This window comes from Penicillium longicatenatum (genome assembly GCF_028827895.1).
Source record: "Penicillium longicatenatum strain IBT 33135 chromosome Unknown contig_2_segment0_segment0, whole genome shotgun sequence".
NCBI classification, from domain to species: Eukaryota; Fungi; Ascomycota; class Eurotiomycetes; order Eurotiales; family Aspergillaceae; genus Penicillium; species Penicillium longicatenatum.
Window position 1 is genome coordinate 1,222,170 of NW_026643120.1, and position 20,245 is coordinate 1,242,414.

Below are 20,245 nucleotides of genomic sequence, written 5' to 3' on the forward strand. Positions count from 1 at the left end.
ACATCAAACAACCTAAGATGGCTGCAAAATCCTGTCAAACCGGAATTTTGGTCAAGACAGATCTCGCAATCCACTTTTCATTCTAGCCGATATTGTGGCCCGTCCCTAGGGTTGTCCACTTTTCCTGCATGAGCCTGCATATCCATTTGCCCCCTGTAATTCGAGCATGTGGTCTAGAAGCATTCCTCACATTGTTGATTGGCCTACCATTCCAGCCCAGTGGCTTTAAACCACAACTCCCTTCGGCATTTTAACCCTATTTTTCGTGTTCCGGTATGCGTCTCGGGCCCGCGGGCCCCGTACTCCGTATATATACGAGCCTGCCGTGTGATCTGCATCCCGAGGCCACCAAGATTCTTGGCTTCAACCTCCATGTGTAGATGAACGTAGTGTGTAAATTTTGTTACATCTAGATGGCTCTTACCACGATGATCCGCACGGACCATAGCAGGGATCTTGGGGCTGGGAGATAACCCTCTTCACCGACATCCACCAAACACTCTGAGGTCCTGTCAGGGGCAACTTTCTAACCCAATGTTTCCTATACACATTCTACGTCGCCTGGATCCCTAGAGAAAGATTGTCTCGGGCGGAGAAGCTGAAACCCACCTGATTCCTGGAGCAACCTCGGTCGGCCTTTCAACGATGATCTTGAAAGCGAGCAAGTCTTTGTCCCAAAAGGAGTGTTTATGATAGACCACATCTTCGAGGTTTCAGCTCTCTGCATGAGATCTGAAAATAGTCATTAACTTCCAATTGAAATGCTGGTCTCAAACACCTGGGCAATCCCCTAGTCCAGACTGCCTGCCATGCCATTGTCAACGCTGCTTGTGTGATGCAAGAGGCCAATTCACAGGGGTACATGATTAAAACCCCCAAGATTAGTTGGACATCTCACCAGCTCATGTATGACCTCGCGCAGTAAGTGTGATACAGAGTAGTAATTTTATCGAGCACATAACCAGGTCCCTACTTATTCACCTTAGGCTATTCAGCAATGAAGAGGTGATGATAAAGTGATGCGCATCCAGACGGCGACTGTACTTCGGCATGAATGAAATGTGATGATGTTGGCTTCCATGGTTGAATCAAGTGAGATCACATGCTCTTTAGTACCTGAAAAACAGGGACAGTAGCATCTTGTCTGATGGGAATTACTGCGCTAGTTCATACATGGGCTAGCGAGGTGGTCTTGGAACTATTTTGTCGTTTGCTTTTAGAGAACTGGTTGTTTGTTTATTTGTTTAGTTCATTTGCTTTTGATTTACAAACGCGACGCTCAACGGGAACTACTGGAGGCTTGAAGAACCCCCTGAAAATTAAAAATTTCCCCCAAATCTTCATTCCAAGATAACACTCGAGAGGCTCGTGAGACGTGTTCAACGAATGTCCATTCAGATAGCGTCACACTTAAGCAAAGGCCCTAATATATTAGCCCTGATTTCCCTTTTGGGGCTCACCTTCACGTTGACGCGTGAAGACGCGGGGTAAGCACCTGTTTATATATCCACTTGAGAACGCGGACATCTGTCAGTCCTCACACCTCATAATGGTCCACATTCAAGACCTCCCATTGGAAATCTTAAACAGAATATTTTATTATGTTTTTCCCCCTCGAAATAGCCCCTCCTTCTTGAATGATGAAGGAGTCTTCGCGAATGAAGGAGCCTTCTCGAACCCAAAAGCCAACAAGGACGAGACTGATGGCACCGCCATTGGGCTATTTGAAAACGAAGATTTATGCCGACTTTGCCTAGTTTCACGGACTTTTCGCGATATTGCGCAGCCTATTCTCTTCCACACCTTCGCAGATGATAATCTCGATCACGGTGATCTAAGGAGGACCATTTCTTTTGCCAAGACCATTTATCGCCGTCCAGAGCTTGGAGAGCATGTGAAAGATATCGCGTACCTATTCGTACCAATCAAACGAAAACCCAAAAAGCTCCCCGCAGATGACGCGAAACTGTGCAAGAGCGCAATCCAGGCCCTTGAATTGGGCGACCAGGAAGAGAAACGCTGGATCTCACTTATGCGCAGCTATGATTTTGGTGTCATTGTCGCATTGCTGGTTCTCAAAACACCCCATCTTCGTGGATTCTCCTTGGCAGGGGACATAGATATCGCGACATGGTTCAAGCCTCTCTTCGCTCGAGATCCATCGTTTTTGTCTGAACTCACGTCCCTTCATATTAAAGGCCAACCTCGCGGCTATAATTTGAAGATCTATGAGGATTTCATCACCCGCCCCAATCTTCAACACTTGACGTTAGAATACTGTGACTTCGACGACGCGTCGTTTCCATCCACCTGGACGCCCGGATCCCTAGCGGTTGAGACTTTGTTCATCCGTTATTCCCACATTGATGGCGCAGCCATTCGCAAACTCATGCAGGCATGCAAGAAGTTGACAGAGTTTGCCTATCAAAACTTCAGCCCATATTCAGAGGAGATGCGACCTGAGACGTCAGTCACCTCCGCTCACTTCACTGCTGCGCAGGTCCACGAAGCGGCACTCATGCACAAGGATACTCTTGGACATTTCCATGTTGAGTTTGCACGCTCTCAATCCGACTTCCAAAATATCCAGAGGTACCTTTCCAGTCGTGTCAAGTTTGGCTCTTTCCGCGAGTTCACTGCCCTAGAGTCCATGATGGTACCTCATGCATACCTTTCAGTAAACCCTGAGTTGCCCCATGCGCTCAAGCAGATTGAAATCACCGATTGTAACTCGTCTATCCAAAATATGGCTCAGAACATCGCTAAAGACGCTAAAAAAGGTCTTTATCCGGAACTTCTCGAAGTGACGGTTCTCACAATTGATGTTAGAGATCCTATCAAACTCCCTGGAGGACGTATTCCCCCTAATAAAACCCCGGAAGACTGTTTCTTGGGTCTTCGAGACTTGTTCAAAGGAACTAAAGTGGAGTTCAATATCTCCCCATATGTCGTGGATGATGTGTTTGACGATGACGATGACATGCCTCTGGAGATGATGGACCAAATGCCACCAGAGCTTCTCCAGATCCTTATGCAGGGAGCACCAGGGCCCCTAGGAGGAGCAAGAGGGCCCCCAGGAGGACCACGAGGACCTCCAGCAGGAGCACGACCACCCCCGCGGGGACCCCCAGGAAGGAACGAAATGCCACCGGGGTTGCTTGATCTGCTCATGGAACAGGCTATGCGGGACCCTGACTTTGCCCACCTGCGTCCACCCGGAAGATAAGTTAGGCGATATGATGGTGACGAGAAAGCGGACCAATTTGCTCAACTGTGTCCCAAAATTCCATTCTTTTCGGGTCTATTCATCTGTAAAACGAAAATTCTCCAGGAAAGTATATTGATTTCAAGTATGCTCAACTCGAAAATAGCGTGGGTCTTTTCAATATTTACCAGAGCTTGAAAACATTACCCATGAATGCCGAAGTAGGGTATAGAAGTAGGTAGGATATGACTTCGAAACCGCCGTCAATTGGGTCAAAACACAACATCCTGCAAATTTGATTCTTTATTATCGAATGCATAAAGATCGCCAACCTTGCCATGCTACTCGTCCACCGATTTCGTAGCAGGAGGCCTCACAAGATCAGGATAATCAAACCTAGCAGCCATATTCATCCAATGAGAATATCCCGGATGCGCCTCCTTCTTCTCACTCTTGAAAAGGAAATTCATCGGAAACCCGAAGTCGAACTCATAAGCACCCTCAATCTCATCAATCTCCTCCCCCGAAAGCTGCAACCTCAAAGCATCGATATTCCCCTCAAGATGCTCAACCTTCCGCCCCCCAACAATTGGGTAGACATAAGGAAACTTATGCATGAGGTAAGAGAGCGCCACGCCCGTAATGATGCTGTTATGGCGTGTCGCAATCTTCTCCAGAACCTTCGAGACTTTGGTATCAATCTCTCGAACCTCGACTTGTCGACCTGGGTTCCCGTTCTTGTCGAGTTCCTCGCGATGAGCTGTTGTTTTGAAGGCACCACCGCCGATTGCGCCCCAGGGACAGATACCCATGCCTTCTGCTGTACACATGGGGATTATTTCGCGTTCGAAGTCGCGGCGGGCGGCGTTCCATTGGCCTTGGTAGACCGAGAAGGGGCGGAGGGCATGGTCGCGTGCGTCTGACGTTGTAAGTTGTTCGTTCCTGTAGAATTGATGGATGCTCTTACATTGGTTTGCTTTGCTCACGATCCAGGCTGGGGTGTCACTGACACCCAGGTAGAGGACCTTTCCAGCAGTGACTAGCTGGTTAAGGGAGTTCATGACCTCTTCGACGGAGGTGCTAAAGTCCCACCAGTGTACGTAAAGCTGGAAAGGTATTAGGCACTGACTAGTAATACACCGGAGACCATTTGCTCTAGGGGAACTCACTAGATCGATATAATCGGTCTTCAACTTCTTCAGGCTCGCCTCCACAGAAATCTTCAAGCTCTTCGCATTGTTTCCGACGTAATTGGCCTGCAGCTCATTTTCGTTGTGCCTGCGCCACGGCGAGGAATACTTCGTCGCCAGAACAATTTCGTCCCGGATTCCGCGCTTTTCCATCCATTCGCCGATCCAGATTTCATTCTCTCCGTTTTGGTAATTGCTAGCACTAAATTCGAAATTAACACGGACATTGATTTCTTCTCTTGAACCTGATAAGCTGATTAAAGAAAGAAGGCTCATACGTATCGATAAAATTGCCCCCGTTATCATAGAATGTATCCATGATCTTGAAGGATGTCTCTTTATCACATTTCCCGAGTCTCGCTTCCCTATCGAAATGTTAGCTGTTTACAAGATTGGGAAATACTATTCAACCTACCATTTATCCCCAAAGTTCATTGCTCCCAAGCATAATGGACTTACCTTGACCGCCGCCGTGGGCGCAAGGAGCCGGTAACGACCGAGTCGGGATTTGGGCGGTGGTGCAAGTATGCTCATTATGACCTCGGGATGGAATGATATTCAAGTAGTTGTAAATTGGAAATAGCGGAGGAAGATATCACCGAAGATGTAGGACGTTTCAAGCAAGGAGAACCAGACCAAGTTGCGGTGTAAGTGTGAAGACTTGTTTTTGTGAGTCTGCAGGACGGATGCAAGGGAATGGGGAGATACTTATATGAGGTCCATAGCAGCACGCTACCTCCTCAAAAACGGACATTTGTAATGTCCGAAGTTCCGATGGAATCATCAAACTAGCCAATGTGGCTAGATATCGGTCGCAAAATACACCGACAATGTAATTTTGACACCGAGTTACTATGACGTGAGTCCTTGCTGTGTACAGAGGTAAATGCGGGGTCGACCAGTCTTTATCTCCGAAAACATATGACACTGGCCCCTATAACAAAGTAGCAAGCCTTTAGATTATGACTGCTAGTCAATTTCCTGGTCTTTGAAAAGTGCACGTATAGATCTTCCAACTCAATTTGAAATGAGAGGCAAGTACTGTAGTCAGTCAAGGAAGGCGCATTCCATCGACGGCTCTAGCTAAGCTCTTCCCCAAACGGGCGATCGAGATAGCAGAACATATTCCTTTCTGGGCCAGTTGATCTCGTCAAACAAGGTATGCAATTTGAAATCTTCGGATTCATTTGTCCATTAGCGTTGAACCATATTCTGGCAAAGAAGCCTACATTGAATCCGTCGTGGCTTCAATCTTCTCCATATGAGGTTGAGATGGTGGAGAGAATCCAAGACACAGATTATTTGAGCTGCATGACAATCTCGCTACTGTTTGGAGGAAGATACACCCCGAAGTACCAGCGCATGGCTGATGGAGCTCAACGATTTTGATTGGGACTATGTTATCATAGCTCAGGTTCAATGAGTTGGGCTCTAATAAAAAAGGCCCCCATTCCGCCAGGGAACATAAGCAGGTCTTCATTACTTTCGATAGACGCGGATGTGCATGGGCGCTGGCTTATAGAACCAAAACCCGCTAGTCTCTAGATCCTTCTCTGGGCTTAATAATTCAAAACGGTATGAACGAAGCAGCTCTGGGATGACCTTGTAAAGTTCGCACAGCGATATCTGATCAACGGTCAATCTAGAGCCTAGATCTTGTGGCAGTGATTGCACTTACATTCTTTCCCATACACATTCTTGACCCAGCTCCAAACTGTAACCAAGACCGTCAACACACGTCCTAAGCTTCAGTTGGATTAACTTACCTGGAGAATGTATTTATTCATCTTATCAGCATCTGGCTTCAGCCATCGATCCGGGTTGTATTCCTCCGCATCGTCTCCAAAGACTGTTTTGTCGAGTTGCACGACAGTCGGGTTAATTCCCACACGGACTCCGCCGGGAATCCACTGCCCCGAAATACTGCAACCATTTGATGGTACTTTTCGAGGCATTGTAAGTGCCACACTAGGATGCAAGCGAGCGCCTTCCTTAATACACGCGCTCAAATAAGGCAATTTGCTCGCTTCGTGGTACGATATATGCGGAAAGCTCAACTCGCCACGCTGTGTGGCCTGAACAATCTCGTTGTTGAGGGCTGCGTAGATTCCCGGGTTCTTCAAGATATGGTATAAAGTCGTGGATAGATGAATTGCTGTTGTATCACTCCCAGCAAAACTAAGAAGCTCTCAGTTTCCTCGATCTTTGCTCCGGGTATCAATCAAACTTACTATCCTCCGAAGGCCTCGAGCTTCACATCATCGATCTGGAAATCAAGCTTCTCACTTTGATCTCGATGAATATTGTATACTTTAGATATAATATCAGTACGTCGAATCACACTGTCATCAGAATTCGACGCTTGAACATGACTCTGAACGGCAGAGTCCGCTGCGGTCGCTAGATCATTCAAGGCAGACAGCGCCTTGCGGGTCTCGGCAAACAACACCCCAACAAGCATGAAGAAAGATCGGAGGTATGATGGCATGACAGCTGAAATGGCCATGGCCGGAATCAGTGTATCAGTGGACTTCATGATCCCAAGATGGTCGCCTCTTGCTTTCATTAAACCAAACATTTTGCTGAAGTAAAGCTCGCCAATAACATCGTAAGCGTACCTACTCTGTTGTTAGATATCGATAATAAACAAATTGATGGTATTACTCACATTCGTGTCCACTCGAGCAGGTCAATGGAAGCTTTGGCGTCTGCAACATCTTCAAGTTGCTGTAGTAAAACCTCTGTGCATTTATTGACGTAGGGCTCTGACTGAAGAATGCTCTGCATAGTATATACGCCGTTCACGATGCGGCGCCGCTGAGCATGGACTTTTTCATCTGTTGATGTAAAATGATCTGGATATCGGGCTGTTGAGCAAATTGTTTTAGTTCTGGTCAACAATGCTCATACTCCTGAAGAGATATCTCACTATATGGTGCGCGAAAAGCCAGATAGAAATCGCTCTACCGAGAAGTCAATTTCCTTTCTAAAAGCCAACGGCAGTTTTTTCCCCCTGTTCTGTCTTCTTCTTCGCTGACCTTTACAAAGCCTGAATTCACTCCATAAATGATTTTGATGGCTTCGGGATCGCTAATCGAAAGCTCATTTGGGGCAATTCGCACAACATGGCCTAGTCAACAATGCTTAAAAGAGCACAAGCTTAAAATGGGTGGAGAATATCGTACCATAACGTGCATGCAGCAACCTTTGAGTTTCGTGGGGATTGCCGCGAATCACGGAGCGCACAATCCAGGCTCGTGACACAGAGGCCCAGAATGGACCTGGAAATCGTGCGAGTGGGTGGAACACCCGCGTGTAAACAATCCATCCAGTCCAATAGGTAGCAAGCAAAAAAATGAGACCGTGCAGCAAGTTCCAGAATGTTAGTTTCCAATCTAATACTTCGAAACTACCCATTGTGAATCCGAACAATTGGTACATAATAGACTGTAGGAGAGAGAGTTCTCAACCCATGTCAAGTTTGATCCGAGTATCCTTTATAAGTGGGGGCCGCACTAGACATACACATTCGTAGTAATCTATTGGCTCTAATTGAATTGAATCATCCTACGTATCGTTATCCCCTCGTCCGTGCCCGGAAAGCACAATTAGCACGGTATCATTAGTGTATTATTCTAGCCAATTGATCGTGAGACTAAAATCTATTGAAATTCAATTGGATATATACGCTCCACTGGTTACTAAGTCATCACCCCGTGGTTTTCTGAACACGTCTTTATAACATTACCTACCAATTCGCCTACCAACCTGCCCGCAGTCTATACAGTTTATATGGACGACTAATTCTCTACAGTTGCCCTTTGGTGCATGTGATACTACACGTAAGCAAGGTAGGATACCCTCTCAGATTATTGAGCTAAAAGACCATATTGAATCTATTCCCTAGGGAAAATTGTAATAACGCGTTATTACGTATACGCTAGTAATCGCGCTAATTGTGCTTCCTGGGGACAGACGAGGGGATAGCCATTTATTGCCGTTTCTGGGAAGAGGACCTCATGGCTAATAATCGAAGTTCGAATAAAGTACTAGGCTGTGTACGTGTGCCTTCCCGGTATGGGTGCCCCGTACAGGATGGTGGCCACATATAGACTCAGCTATTCCCCCCGAGTATCATGATACAAAAACGCAATGGGAGATTAAGTCTGACCCCTGAAACACACCGTTTATGCTGGAGTTACTTGATTCTTTTGCAATAATTTAACTGGTTCGCTTTTATTGAGGCTAGGGACGCTAGGCTGAGTCGGCTCCTACTTAGTGGGGGGCTAGTGCCTTGAGTGGCGAGACTTGCGAGTATTCATGGAAATAAACGGCAAGAATGACACGCTTCATACGCCCAAAACTTGACAAAGAACAGTTGTGTGGACTCTAAATCGTATCATTCATATGTGTGAGTGTTTTGGTCCAGTACATAGCTTGAAGGTTAATCCAAGGAGCACATAATGACTGGGACAACAGTATTAGATGGGCAGCCATACCCTGGTCAGGCTAAAATGGTACCAAATGACCAAAAGGCCTAATCGTCAGTTTAGATTGATTACTACGTGATCCTGGCGTCACCCTTAGGTCCTGGGGTGTTGCCCGCACGGATAGTGGACAGATTCCTCTTCTCCTCCTTGTGGCGATGACTACTTCCATCTAGCGACAATGAACATGCGATGCGACAGAAAGGGGACCATTATGCCCATCGCGCTGCTTTTGGCAGCAATAGCTAATGCATCAGATATGCCATCCTGCGCAGTGAGATTAACTTCAGTCCCTGGCTTTGAATTGTGCTAATATTCTACTTTAGATAGAGTGCATGGCTATTGGAATCGAAGATTCGCCTTGCACTTTGACCAATACCACCTGTATCTGCGCAGATTTCTCGCTGCAAGCCAATTTGACAACTTGTGTGCAAATGACCTGCACCGTCAAGGATAGTCTAAGTAGGATACCGCTCATTTTAAGACCGGGAAAACATGATCAACTTTGCTCATCTATCAACTAAGCTACGGTGAACGCTACGAGTACCATGTGCCATAACCCAATCCGCAACAAGGCTAATGTCATCACCATCACAAACTCGGTGTTTGGGGGGTCAGCAATTGTTGCAACCTTTATTCGAAGTCTGGAGTTCCGCAAGCATTTTGGTCTAGAAGACATCTTTGTGATATTTGGACTTGTAAGAATTTATCCGTAAGCAATAATGATGGCTTCTGTTGACTCTCGTAGCTTTTCAGCGTTGGGATGGGTATACTGGAATTCCTAAGTGAGTATTCCTCGGTTGTCGATGTACATGTATTACTTCCTGGTACTAACTTTCGAATCAAGTGATTGATGCCGGTTACGGACGAGATATCTGGACAATATCTTTCCCAAATATTACTCTTATCTTGAAGGTCGGTCTACGTAGCACCTAAAACCTGTCACGAAAACTCACAATTTTCTCTAGTACAACTGGATCGTCGAGATGCTCTATGTTGGCGCGATAACCTCTATCAAGATGGCCTTCCTCAATCTCTACCTCCATATTTTCCCGAATTTCGGCCTTCGAAAAGCGATATACATCGTGATGGGAATAGTGGTCGCTTATTTCTTCGCCTTTTTCTTCGGAATTTGTTTCAACTGTTTACCTGTGTCTTACATCTGGACCTCCTGGACAGGTGAAAGAAAGGGTAGTTGTCTCGATTTCAATGCCTTTGGGATTGCATGCGCAGTGATCAACATAGTTCTCGATGTGACCGTCATGGCCTTGCCTCTCCACGAGATCATGAAGCTGAACCTTAGACCAATGAAGAAGGTTTTAGTCATGCTTATGTTTTGTACGGGATTTTTGTGAGTCCACTTTACTAGCTATGCGAATATACTACTGACAAAATTTGGTAAATTCCAGCATCACCATTGTAAGCATCATTCGCCTCAAATCAGTGGTGACATTTGCCCATACAACCAATGCAACCTGTATGAGATATCCTTTAAAGCTGGAGATTAAGATGATCAAACTTGCTGATATATGACTACAGATGATTATGTACCAGTTGCATACTGGTCACTCATCGAAAGCTACACAGCAGTGTTCTGTGTCAGTATGCCGGCAATTCGCCGGTTGTTTAATCGCCTTCTCTATACCTGTTCTGGTATTCAAAACTCGCATCAGGTCGAATTGGAAACCCAGGATAGAAGTCAGGGGCTGCAGCGTCCGACACGCTCCAAAAATCTCTCAGTTGGGGGAAACATCAAGGCATCTTCCAGTCAAGAGCCTCTATCTCGCCAAGATTCCGATTTGGTGGAGCTGGTGAACGTTGACAAATACAGCTGAGAGGCTGTGGTACGTGCTACCAAAGATGAGACGAACATGTAGATAGATAGGTGATCGGATGAAGCTATCTAGAGACGCTAACTACACAAACATGGTGATGGTGCAAGACAGAATGTAGCTCGGTGACTACAGCTCACAGAGAAAGCAATGAAAGCAACGAGCGCAAAGCTTTCAAATTAACGCAGTACATGGGTCTGTTCTAGTTTTCAGTTAAGAATGATGTTGTTTCGGAAATTCCGAGTACCAACTTTGTGTTTCGGAAATATCACGACCGAGTTGGTGCAGAATCTGGAAGGCTCAGTAACCGCCCGTGGGGGAAAGGCTAGACTAACGTGTTTTAAGCTGAGGTTCAGGAATAAAGGTCAAGGAGTGTGGAGGTTAATCTGGTTTGGAATATTACTCTATATCACTGATTCTAGAGCGTTGCAAGCGAGAAAAGGGCCACGGAAGGACAGCTCGTGTTGGATCTGAACCTCCTGGTGACCATGGAAAGACCTTATCAGTGCAGGATCTGCCAAGAGACGAATACGGACTGGACAGTTCAAAAACGATAGCTGAGTAGGCCACTCAATCCATGTAAACAGATAGTCAAGGTGGGGTAGTTGAGTGCTCAGGAAAGCGCTGTGACGGAAAGATGAGGAAACTGGGCTTCACGATATTGCGTCAATGCGGGGGGCTTTAGCACATCTGATCATCCTACCGAGAAAAATAAGTCCAAGAATCATATGATAGTATCGTCGGGCATGGTGGAGATCAGTAGGGGATACTGCGCGCAAAGCAGGTAGATAAATAGAGGAATATGGGTTGGCGGGGAACGAATAAGAATAGGAGATGATGCGCTTGGGATATCGCTTGGGACCCTTGGCTTGAAGAATGGGACTCAGCAGACCTCCTGGGGGAAAGTCTATTGACCAGAATGATATTGGGCCTCAAGGTCAACCACGCCCGTGGAAGATAAATGGTGATTGGTGATGGTTGTTGTCGATCGGTATTGATAGTGGAGTCGATTGGAGTCTGTGTACCAATGATTGGGGCACGCTTTGCCAAGCTTTAGAGCATCTTTATCTACAGGATAGTCAACTAAGCAAACTATATACCTACAGAACGTGGGAGTATTGGTTCAGGGCAGCATTTGGGTCATTTGAAGATCCTGATTCGTTGATAGGTGCATAATACGGGGTTCTTTACCTGAGCTACCATATGTAGGAAATGAGTAGTAGATTGTGGGACCAAAATTAAAAACAAAAGAAAAGAAATGATCTTTGCGATCAATCCCCTGAAGAACTCCTCTTTAGCGCTTCGTTTCCCTATTCTTCTTTCTCTTGAGTTGCGTTATTACTTGTCGTTGCATAGCTTCCTATCTTCCATACCAGATCTCTTTCTTGTCCGCAAAGATAATCAACTCGGTCTACAAGATGTTGAGATGGGTAGCTCGGTGCCTACCAGGGCTTAGCATCATTGGACTATTTCTTCTGCTTGTTTTCGCGTTCACCAACATCCTCACGTCGCAATTATGGAGAAGTATGTTCCCACCGTGGGTTGGCCAGCCCTTCAAGGAAGGATGGTGGAGCGGACTGAACATCGCCCAGTCCGTATTCATCGTCTATGCTGTGATCATCCATATCCAGATGTGCAGTTTCACTCTGCGTCTGGCCTGGTCAATTTTCCGAGTGACAGCAAAGACAAGAGAAGCTCTGGGAAGACGTCCGACAAAAAGCCTCTCCGTCTCGCCAACACCATCTGCCCAGGACGAGGGGTACAGCAGCCAGCCAATTTCGCCGGTCTCACTGCCATCTCCAGGTCCCTTCAGCGAGAAGATCGACTCTATGAGCATAGGAAGTGACATTATCGAGGATGAGTTGCTCCACGCTATCATTCTGCCAAACTATTGCGAAGACCTTCACACGCTAGAAACGACGCTCAAGGTGCTGGCGAGTCACCCAAGGGCCAAGTCACAATATGAGGTAAGCTAACCATTATGTACTGAGTTATGATGCTGACCTGGCTTCTGATAGATATATCTTGCTATGGAGCAAAAAGAGGCCATCGCTATCGAGAAAGCTGCACACCTTGTTTCCACCTTCGAGCGATCCTTCCTTCATATCCGTCCTACCTTCCACCCATCCGGTATACAAGGAGAGATTGCAGGCAAGAGTTCAAATGTGGCTTTTGCAGCGAAGCGAATTGTACAGATTCATAATGCAGAGCTGCGGGCAGAGTGCTGTCGGGTAGTAGTCACAGTCATGGATGGTATGTGTACTGTATTGCTATTGGTACGGAGAAAGTGAGCTAACTTTCTATAGCTGACACGCATCTCTCGTGCGATTACTTCACCGAGATTCGTCGCCTACATTATTCTCACATTGAAGACGCAGACCGTGCAATCTACTGCTGTCCCATCATATTCGACCGCAACTCAAATGACACGCCCATCTTAGTCCGATGCGCGGATCTTCTCTGGGGCTTCGCCGGACTCTCAACTATGTGGCCAGGAACACCCATTTCCATCCCCACATCTGTGTATTCCTTACCACTTTCTCTCGCAGAGAAAGTCGGTGGATGGGACAGTGACCCAACGGCCATCGGAGAAGACATGCACATGATGCTGAAGTGTTACTTCGAAACCGCAGGCAACATCATCTGCCAGGTAGTATATATCCCAGCAAGTCAGTGCAATGTCTCAAGTGACGGTAGCCGTGGTTGGAGACGGACGATGGATACTCTTATCGCTCGATACCGCCAGGCGCTTCGACACATGTGGGGCGCGCTCGATTCCGGCTTCGCAGCACGACGAACACTCGGCTATCTCCGCTTTCACAAGCGATGCTCATTCCTGAGTCTAAGGCACTTTGCTCTTACGCATTTGCTTTGGGAGGCACACTTTTTACCATGTCATCTCGTTATCATCATGATTTTCTCTGTGCTGTATACCGTCTTGACACCTTCGTCGCAGTTGCATCCGACTTTGGCACGGGCTTTCTTCATCAATGATATCCTGCGGACGTCGTCCTTCCTTGGAATGAATTTCTGTATTGCTTTGTATGATCGGTGGCATGCGATTTGCCTTATCGCGCGGATGAAGGATATGTCTGAAGCTAATGTGCCGGATACGGGCTTTTCTCCACGTATCTGGTACAAGCCACAGCACCTATTGGAGAGAATCTGCTTTCCGATTGCTGGAACACTTTACGGTGCTATTCCAGCTTTGCACGCAGTCTTTTCTCACTTCTTCACCGATCGATTGGTGTATCGCGTTAGCAAGAAGCCGACCTTCAGTCTCGAGGCCGTGGGTCTGGCATGAAGACCATGATCATAGATTGTTCCTGTTTGTTTCTCGGTGAATGTTGTTAATATGTTTCCATTTCCTGATGTATAGAGGGATCATTAATGGGGTAATGTGTAATGAGAACGATAAGAGGTTTGGCGCGGGGTTGCATACACACGGATTAAATTCGCCGTGGGGTCCGCGAACCCACTTTCTCCAACAAGTTGGGGTCACTGGGGAATATCACGAACTCAGAGAAGCAATATAAATCATTTCCAAACTTCCTTTTCAAAACTTCCTTCATTTCTCTTTATCTAATTGAGACTTTGAAAAATGGCACCCACTCGTCGAGTTGCAATCATCCAATGGCGGATCAAAGTGCGATTCCCCGATTCTTTCGAGCCTCCGTCATATCTATGACGCAAATCTCGAGATGTAGCTAACATCTCCCTAGGAGCTCGCTATCGAAGAAAACCACGCCGCTGCGTGCGAGTATATCCGACAAGCAGCCTCAAATGGCGCCGAACTCGCCGTTCTACCAGAGTAAGCTCCACAATATCCTGCATCGAAGACGCAAAACTCATCACAACCATACGCAGATACCATCTAAGTGGCTGGGTCCCTACAGATCCGCGCTGGGCAGAGCAAGCAGGCCAATCAAAGACTTACCTAACTAGCTACCAAGCCCTCGCAAAAGAGCTCAATATTTGCCTGGTCCCTGGAACCATCATCGAGAAGCATGCACGACCGAACGAATCCACCCTTTTCTATAATACCGCATACTTCATCTCAAACGACGGCAGTATCCTTGGAAACTACCGCAAGAAAAACATCTGGCACCCTGAGCGTCCGCATCTAACTTCATCCGGACAGGAAAGCCATGCAGCCATTGACACGCCGATCGGTCGGATCGGAATGCTGATCTGCTGGGATCTGGCTTTCCCTGAGGCATTCCGTGAACTGATTGCCGATGGTGCGGAGATTGTCATTATACCCACTTTCTGTAAGTCCCCCTTCCGAAAATGCTGCTTGGAGAATCATTTGGCTTATCCTTCCCAGGGACCCCACATGACGCTTCTGACGAGGCGTTGAAGCGCAACCCTGCTTCCGAGGCTCTTTTTCTCTCTTCTACATTGACGGCTCGTTGCTATGAGAATACTTGTGGTATCATTTTTGTTAATGCTTCTGGCCCGGCGGAGGATTTCTTGGGTATGTCTCAGGTCACATTGCCCATTGTTGGCCCTGTGGCGAAGATGGGTAATGAGGAGGGTGTGCTTGTTGCAGATATGGATTTGTCGTTGTTGGATATTGCTGAGGAGAACTATAAGGTGCGAGAAGATATCAAGAGGGAAGGGTGGCATTATGTGTATAGGCATAGCTCGAGCCAGTAGACTGAGGACGATGTAGGAATGGGTTTGATTCGCATAAACCCCGACTAAATGCTATGTTGGCCCGGTGAGGGTGGCGAGGAATCTCAATGACCATAATTACTGGGGATGTCGGGTGGTCTAATTATCGTCTTAATTTGTATATAATATTACTCTTCCACTTACCCACTCAGTTATTTACTCTTTTCCTTAGTCTTATACCGGCTTAGACTCTTGCTCATTACAGTATACTCTTACATTTAAAATTCCTATAGCACTCCTATTTTATCTACTGATGAAATGGCCGCCCAGGTCTAAGTAGCATGACATACCGCTAGATCTCGAGAACGTATGGGGCATCTTTGCTGAGGACTGATTCTTTTGTCTTCACATGCGTTATCGACTTCTACTCGCTACCCATTCATAAATTACTTGAGTCGTAAGGGCATTAGAAGTGGGTCAAATAACATCAAGAATTATATAGAGCAAGGTTGGGTTCGCGCCTGTTGATGAAAAGGTCATAATATAAACTGATTTGAACGACCTACTACTTCATCATCTATATTGTGGCTTGCCACAGAGATTATTTCGTACTAATGACATTAGCTTAGTAGCTATGCAAGAAAGCAAATTTTTTTTATAATTTATGTGGCCAGATACGTTACGGGGCTCCGGCGGAGACCGCCCCTCTTAACGGGAGGGCGTATCAGGGGCAGAGTGGATGCCTAACTCGCTACCATTGATTTTCGCGCTTGGGGGGCGAAAATGCTTCCACTTGGGGCTAAAGATCTTTGAGAAAGAAGGACGGGTGTATTGCCGATGAGTTAGAGGCGCTTAGTGAGTGTATGTGAATATACCACGCATAGCTCTGCCAAACCTCCAGGGTACAGAGATCAGTTTAGGGGGTCGATAGATGATATGGAACAAGAGATAACAGATAACAATTCACAATGTGCATAGGCACTAGCTATAACAAAGACCGGGAGACACCCTTGTCTAGTTCCAATCAATTAGCTTATGAAGGGCAATAAATCTCTACACAACTCGACTCCTCAATTCAAGGACTCTTGTCCTAGCGTTTGAGTTGAACAACTTCCATCATTCTGCACGTCTTTCTCAGTGGTCCCAAGCAGCATGTCTATAGTTTTTTCAGGTCAAGTAATGGGGGAAGACAGGCTCTGTTTTCCCTCGCGGCGAGGATCAAGCTTTGTGGCTGATCTTGGTAAAATGGGCTTCTGCTTAGATCTACTCATCGCCCTAGGACCCATGCTGATCCTCTTACTCTGTGCACCATTTGACATCTTTCGCATCCGAAAAGAGCCAATCAAGATAGTGCCAAATTATCGGGGTGTTTCGAAACTAGTATGTCATTCTTCACTCTCAGCATAGAACAACGGTCTCACACCTAGCAAAAGATAATAGCAGTTACCTTGGCCCTTCTTCAGCTGGTAGACTTGGTTTTTGAAATCAAAATCGGGTCTAATCCAGTGTACCTCTACTCAGCAGCTGGAAACTTTGTGGCCTCCATGCTCATTCCATATTTATCGCTTCTGAACCACAGTCGTTGTCAGAGCCCATTCGACACACTGAACATTGTATTATTTTTCTCCGTGGGTCGTGATCTAGTGCAAACCACCCTCTTGCATCTTACAGATCTTCACCAATGCCAAACCTCCGCCAATATTAAGCTAGCTTTTTGAATGTCGTCGGCCCCGCTATTACACTTGGTATCTACACAGTTGTGACTAAATTGGCTGGAAATCCTCTCCTTGACACAGATCGAGTATTCACTTCATTTGCGTTGATTCCAATGGTCACACTCCCAGCCAACTCAATCCTCTTCATCGTTCCAGATTTCATCGCTGCCATCGCAGGTTTTGACAGGATCCAAAAATTCCTTTTGGAACCAACACACGAAGATGGACGCTTGAATCTCGCTCATCACCCTGATGACCCGGTACATGTGGACTTATTGAGCCAAACTTCAGCAAGTCGATCCATCAACTCTGAAAGTGAGTATTCGATCAGTCTCCAAGATGTGTCAGTCCGCTTTAGTTCTGAAGATCGTCTGGTCTTGAAGAACGTGGATCTCGCAATAGAGCCCGGGTGGGTTGTGATGGTCACAGGTGCAACTGGGTCAGGCAAGACAACTCTAGCAAGAACGATCATAGGCGACTTGCAGCCCGAGAGTGGACTGATCGCAACATCATCTCCACAAATGGCCTTCTGTGCTCAGTCGCCGTGGTTAGCAAATGGCACAATTCGAGATTTGATCGCCGGATCTCCGGGGTCTAAAATAACAGATGAGAAATGGTATCAAAGGGTCCTTCATGCTTGCGATCTGCAATATGATCTTTCTAAGCTTCCGAATGGTGAAAAGACATATTTTGAAAGTGGAGGAAGCTCTCTATCTGGGGGTCAGAGGCAACGAGTGGTATGTGGTTATATTATTTACATATTCGATTTAGCTAACAGAGTATAGGCTCTCGTTCATGCAATCTATTCTCGATTAGATATCCTGGTTCTGGATGATGTCTTCAGCGCGCTTGATGTGCGGACCGCACAGCGTGTGGCACAGCGATTGATGGGGCCATCCGGGCTGTTTCGTGAATACAAGAAGACCGTTCTACTGATTACGCATTCGAGTGAGGAATATCCAAGATCATACTATTCTGAAAATCCTAACGTCTCGTCTAGCGCAATCCCTTCCACTTTCGGATCTGATCATCACTTTAGAGGATGGATCTATATCGCAGAGCACCTGGGATCAGCTTAAGCCCCAGAATTGGTCCGAGCAAGTTGACAAGGACCTTTCAGTCAATGACCTGTCTGACAATACCCCGGAAGAGCAGCCCGTGAGATTAGACATAAAGCCGGAGCGATCGATGGATTCTGTCCGGCAAATCGGAGACAGTGCTATTTATCAACACTACATCAACGCAATTGGAAAATCACGAGTCGTGGCCACGCTGTTCATCATGATATCATCTGCTTCATTCGAAATGCTGATCCAGAATTGGCTTCGGTGGTGGACAGATGATGAAAAGCAGATCAACGAACATGGTTCTATCTGGCCGTTTACCTCATTCTCGCTCTAGGACATTGGCTCTCGTTAACCGGAATCGCGACCATTTCCTTGCTAATCGTGCCCACTTCCGGTCGCAATCTTCATAGCCAGCTCCTACAGACGGTCATCAATGCTCCACTGTCGTTTTTCATATCCACTAATATCGCCACAACCCTATCAAGATTCAGCCAAGACATGAAGCAGATTGACCGTCGTCTCCCTGCTCAGGTTACCGCTCTGGGAAGTCAAGCTTTCAAGCTCCTTGCCCATATTCTTTTGCTTTTCGTGGCGCAGACATACATGCTACTCACCTCTCCGGTCCTTGTAGTTGTCATTTACGCGATCCAAAAGATATACCTGTTCACCAGTCGACAGCTGAGATGGCTAAGCATGGAAGCAAACTCTCTTCCTAGCAATAATATTCTGGACACAGTTCACGGTATCACGATCATTCGTGCTTTTGGATGGGAAGATGAATATGCTGTTGATAACAGTAATGCAATTGATACATCCCAGGTGCCTTCTTACACTCTACTCGCCATCGAACAATGGCTGGCCTTGGTACTGGACCTAGTCGTTGCGGCCGTGGCACTTCTCAACGTGACTCTAATAGTCAGTCGTGACGATATCTCCGCCGGCGAAGTGGGAATCAGCATGGATGTGATATTAACAGTCAACATCGTGCTCCTGGTAACAGTGCAATCCTGGGCAAACTTCGACGCTTCTCTCGGTGTCATCTCTCGCATACGGAACTTTTCGATGACTGTTATTCCTGGACCGCAGCCTGAGAAACCACTCCTACTACCTGAATCATGGCCGGCTAAAGGCGCGGTCGAATTTGACAATGTCGTTGCCGACTATACCCAGAGCAGCGACTCGACTTCCGTGATCCACGCCCTGAACAATATATCTTTAGATGTAGGCCCAGGTCTCAAGATTGGTGTTTGTGGTCGTACTGGCAGTGGCAAATCATCTCGTCTGCTCAGCATTCTACGTTTACTCGATTTATCTTCAGGATCCATCAAAATTGACAATTTGAATGTTGCATCAATGTCCCGGGATACACTCCGATCCCGAATCATCACAATTCCCCAAGACCCGTTTGTTCTCGCGAGTGATAGTATCCGTGACAATCTGGATATCCGGGGAAAGAATTCAAATGAGGAGATATTGACTGTCTTGGAGAAAGTACATCTGCGGCACTTACTAGATGCCAGAGCGGAGAATACGGGCTTCAAGCCGGAACAGTATCTAGATTTGCCGATGAAACAGTGGACTTTATCACAGAGGCAGATGCAGCTCCTTACGCTTGCGAGAGCGCTTTTGTCTCGCTCTTCTCGCGGGAAGGTGGTACTGCTTGATGAGGCTACCGGGAATATAGATCGAGAGACCGATGAATGGGTCCAACGGATTGTTCGTGAGGAAGTTAAGAGGGTACACTATGATTGTGGTTGCTCATCGGCTTGAAACGATTGCTGATGCTGATTCGATTGTGGTGATGAATCAAGGGGAGATCGCTGAAGTGGGATCATTTGATGATTTGTGGCAAAAAGATGGCAGTGCATTAAGATCTATTTTTGGTGGGAATGGGTCTTGATCAAGTCAAGATGCCTACGAGGTTCAGGTATTCAAAGTATTTACAAGGCAGATCCATGGACAAAAATCATTAGTTGATACAGTCGTCATCTAAAATAGGCTCAAGAAAGACATGATAACATAAGAAAACGGTATAGAGCTCTCAAATTCGGGGCACGAAAAGGGAAAAAGGGAGGTGTAAACAAATCTTAGATGCAGACAGTGCCCCCGAGAAAATAACATCATGGAACTCC

General features: G+C 46.5%; 8 protein-coding genes across 8 annotated transcripts; 6 read left to right on the forward strand and 2 right to left on the reverse strand.

The window, feature by feature from the left end:
* Positions 1–1,549: 1,549 nt before the first annotated feature.
* On the forward strand, positions 1,550–3,226 carry N7484_002986 (uncharacterized protein; the record flags this gene model as incomplete). The annotated part of the gene is made up of 1 exon (XM_057113406.1): positions 1,550–3,226. One exon carries the CDS (start codon positions 1,550–1,552, stop codon positions 3,224–3,226), a length of 1,677 nt encoding a protein of 558 aa, XP_056973546.1.
* Positions 3,227–3,546: 320 nt separating this feature from the next.
* Positions 3,547–4,929, reverse strand: N7484_002987 (Norsolorinic acid reductase B; the record flags this gene model as incomplete). The annotated part of the gene is made up of 5 exons (XM_057113407.1): positions 3,547–4,124; positions 4,173–4,311; positions 4,375–4,597; positions 4,674–4,760; positions 4,811–4,929. The coding sequence occupies 5 exons, from the start codon at positions 4,927–4,929 to the stop codon at positions 3,547–3,549; spliced, it is 1,146 nt and encodes a 381-aa protein (XP_056973547.1).
* Positions 4,930–5,874: 945 nt separating this feature from the next.
* On the reverse strand, positions 5,875–7,812 carry N7484_002988 (cytochrome P450; the record flags this gene model as incomplete). Its single annotated transcript, XM_057113408.1, has 8 exons — positions 5,875–6,021; positions 6,074–6,109; positions 6,162–6,573; positions 6,627–7,013; positions 7,064–7,262; positions 7,325–7,358; positions 7,434–7,525; positions 7,581–7,812. The coding sequence occupies 8 exons, from the start codon at positions 7,810–7,812 to the stop codon at positions 5,875–5,877; spliced, it is 1,539 nt and encodes a 512-aa protein (XP_056973548.1).
* Positions 7,813–9,096: 1,284 nt separating this feature from the next.
* On the forward strand, positions 9,097–10,717 carry N7484_002989 (CFEM domain-containing protein; the record flags this gene model as incomplete). The annotated part of the gene is made up of 8 exons (XM_057113409.1): positions 9,097–9,156; positions 9,209–9,344; positions 9,408–9,580; positions 9,631–9,667; positions 9,730–9,797; positions 9,851–10,233; positions 10,292–10,359; positions 10,422–10,717. 8 exons carry the CDS (start codon positions 9,097–9,099, stop codon positions 10,715–10,717), a joined length of 1,221 nt encoding a protein of 406 aa, XP_056973549.1.
* Positions 10,718–12,132: 1,415 nt separating this feature from the next.
* Positions 12,133–14,018, forward strand: N7484_002990 (glycosyltransferase family 2 protein; the record flags this gene model as incomplete). Its single annotated transcript, XM_057113410.1, has 3 exons — positions 12,133–12,681; positions 12,733–12,967; positions 13,021–14,018. The coding sequence occupies 3 exons, from the start codon at positions 12,133–12,135 to the stop codon at positions 14,016–14,018; spliced, it is 1,782 nt and encodes a 593-aa protein (XP_056973550.1).
* A 297-nt stretch (positions 14,019–14,315) lies between these two features.
* N7484_002991 (carbon-nitrogen hydrolase family protein) lies at positions 14,316–15,373 on the forward strand (the record flags this gene model as incomplete). Its single annotated transcript, XM_057113411.1, has 4 exons — positions 14,316–14,360; positions 14,437–14,525; positions 14,582–14,985; positions 15,042–15,373. 4 exons carry the CDS (start codon positions 14,316–14,318, stop codon positions 15,371–15,373), a joined length of 870 nt encoding a protein of 289 aa, XP_056973551.1.
* A 1,786-nt stretch (positions 15,374–17,159) lies between these two features.
* On the forward strand, positions 17,160–18,447 carry N7484_002992 (P-loop containing nucleoside triphosphate hydrolase protein; the record flags this gene model as incomplete). Its single annotated transcript, XM_057113412.1, has 3 exons — positions 17,160–17,783; positions 17,832–17,994; positions 18,047–18,447. The coding sequence occupies 3 exons, from the start codon at positions 17,160–17,162 to the stop codon at positions 18,445–18,447; spliced, it is 1,188 nt and encodes a 395-aa protein (XP_056973552.1).
* A 164-nt stretch (positions 18,448–18,611) lies between these two features.
* N7484_002993 (P-loop containing nucleoside triphosphate hydrolase protein) lies at positions 18,612–19,883 on the forward strand (the record flags this gene model as incomplete). The annotated part of the gene is made up of 1 exon (XM_057113413.1): positions 18,612–19,883. One exon carries the CDS (start codon positions 18,612–18,614, stop codon positions 19,881–19,883), a length of 1,272 nt encoding a protein of 423 aa, XP_056973553.1.
* Positions 19,884–20,245: the final 362 nt, after the last annotated feature.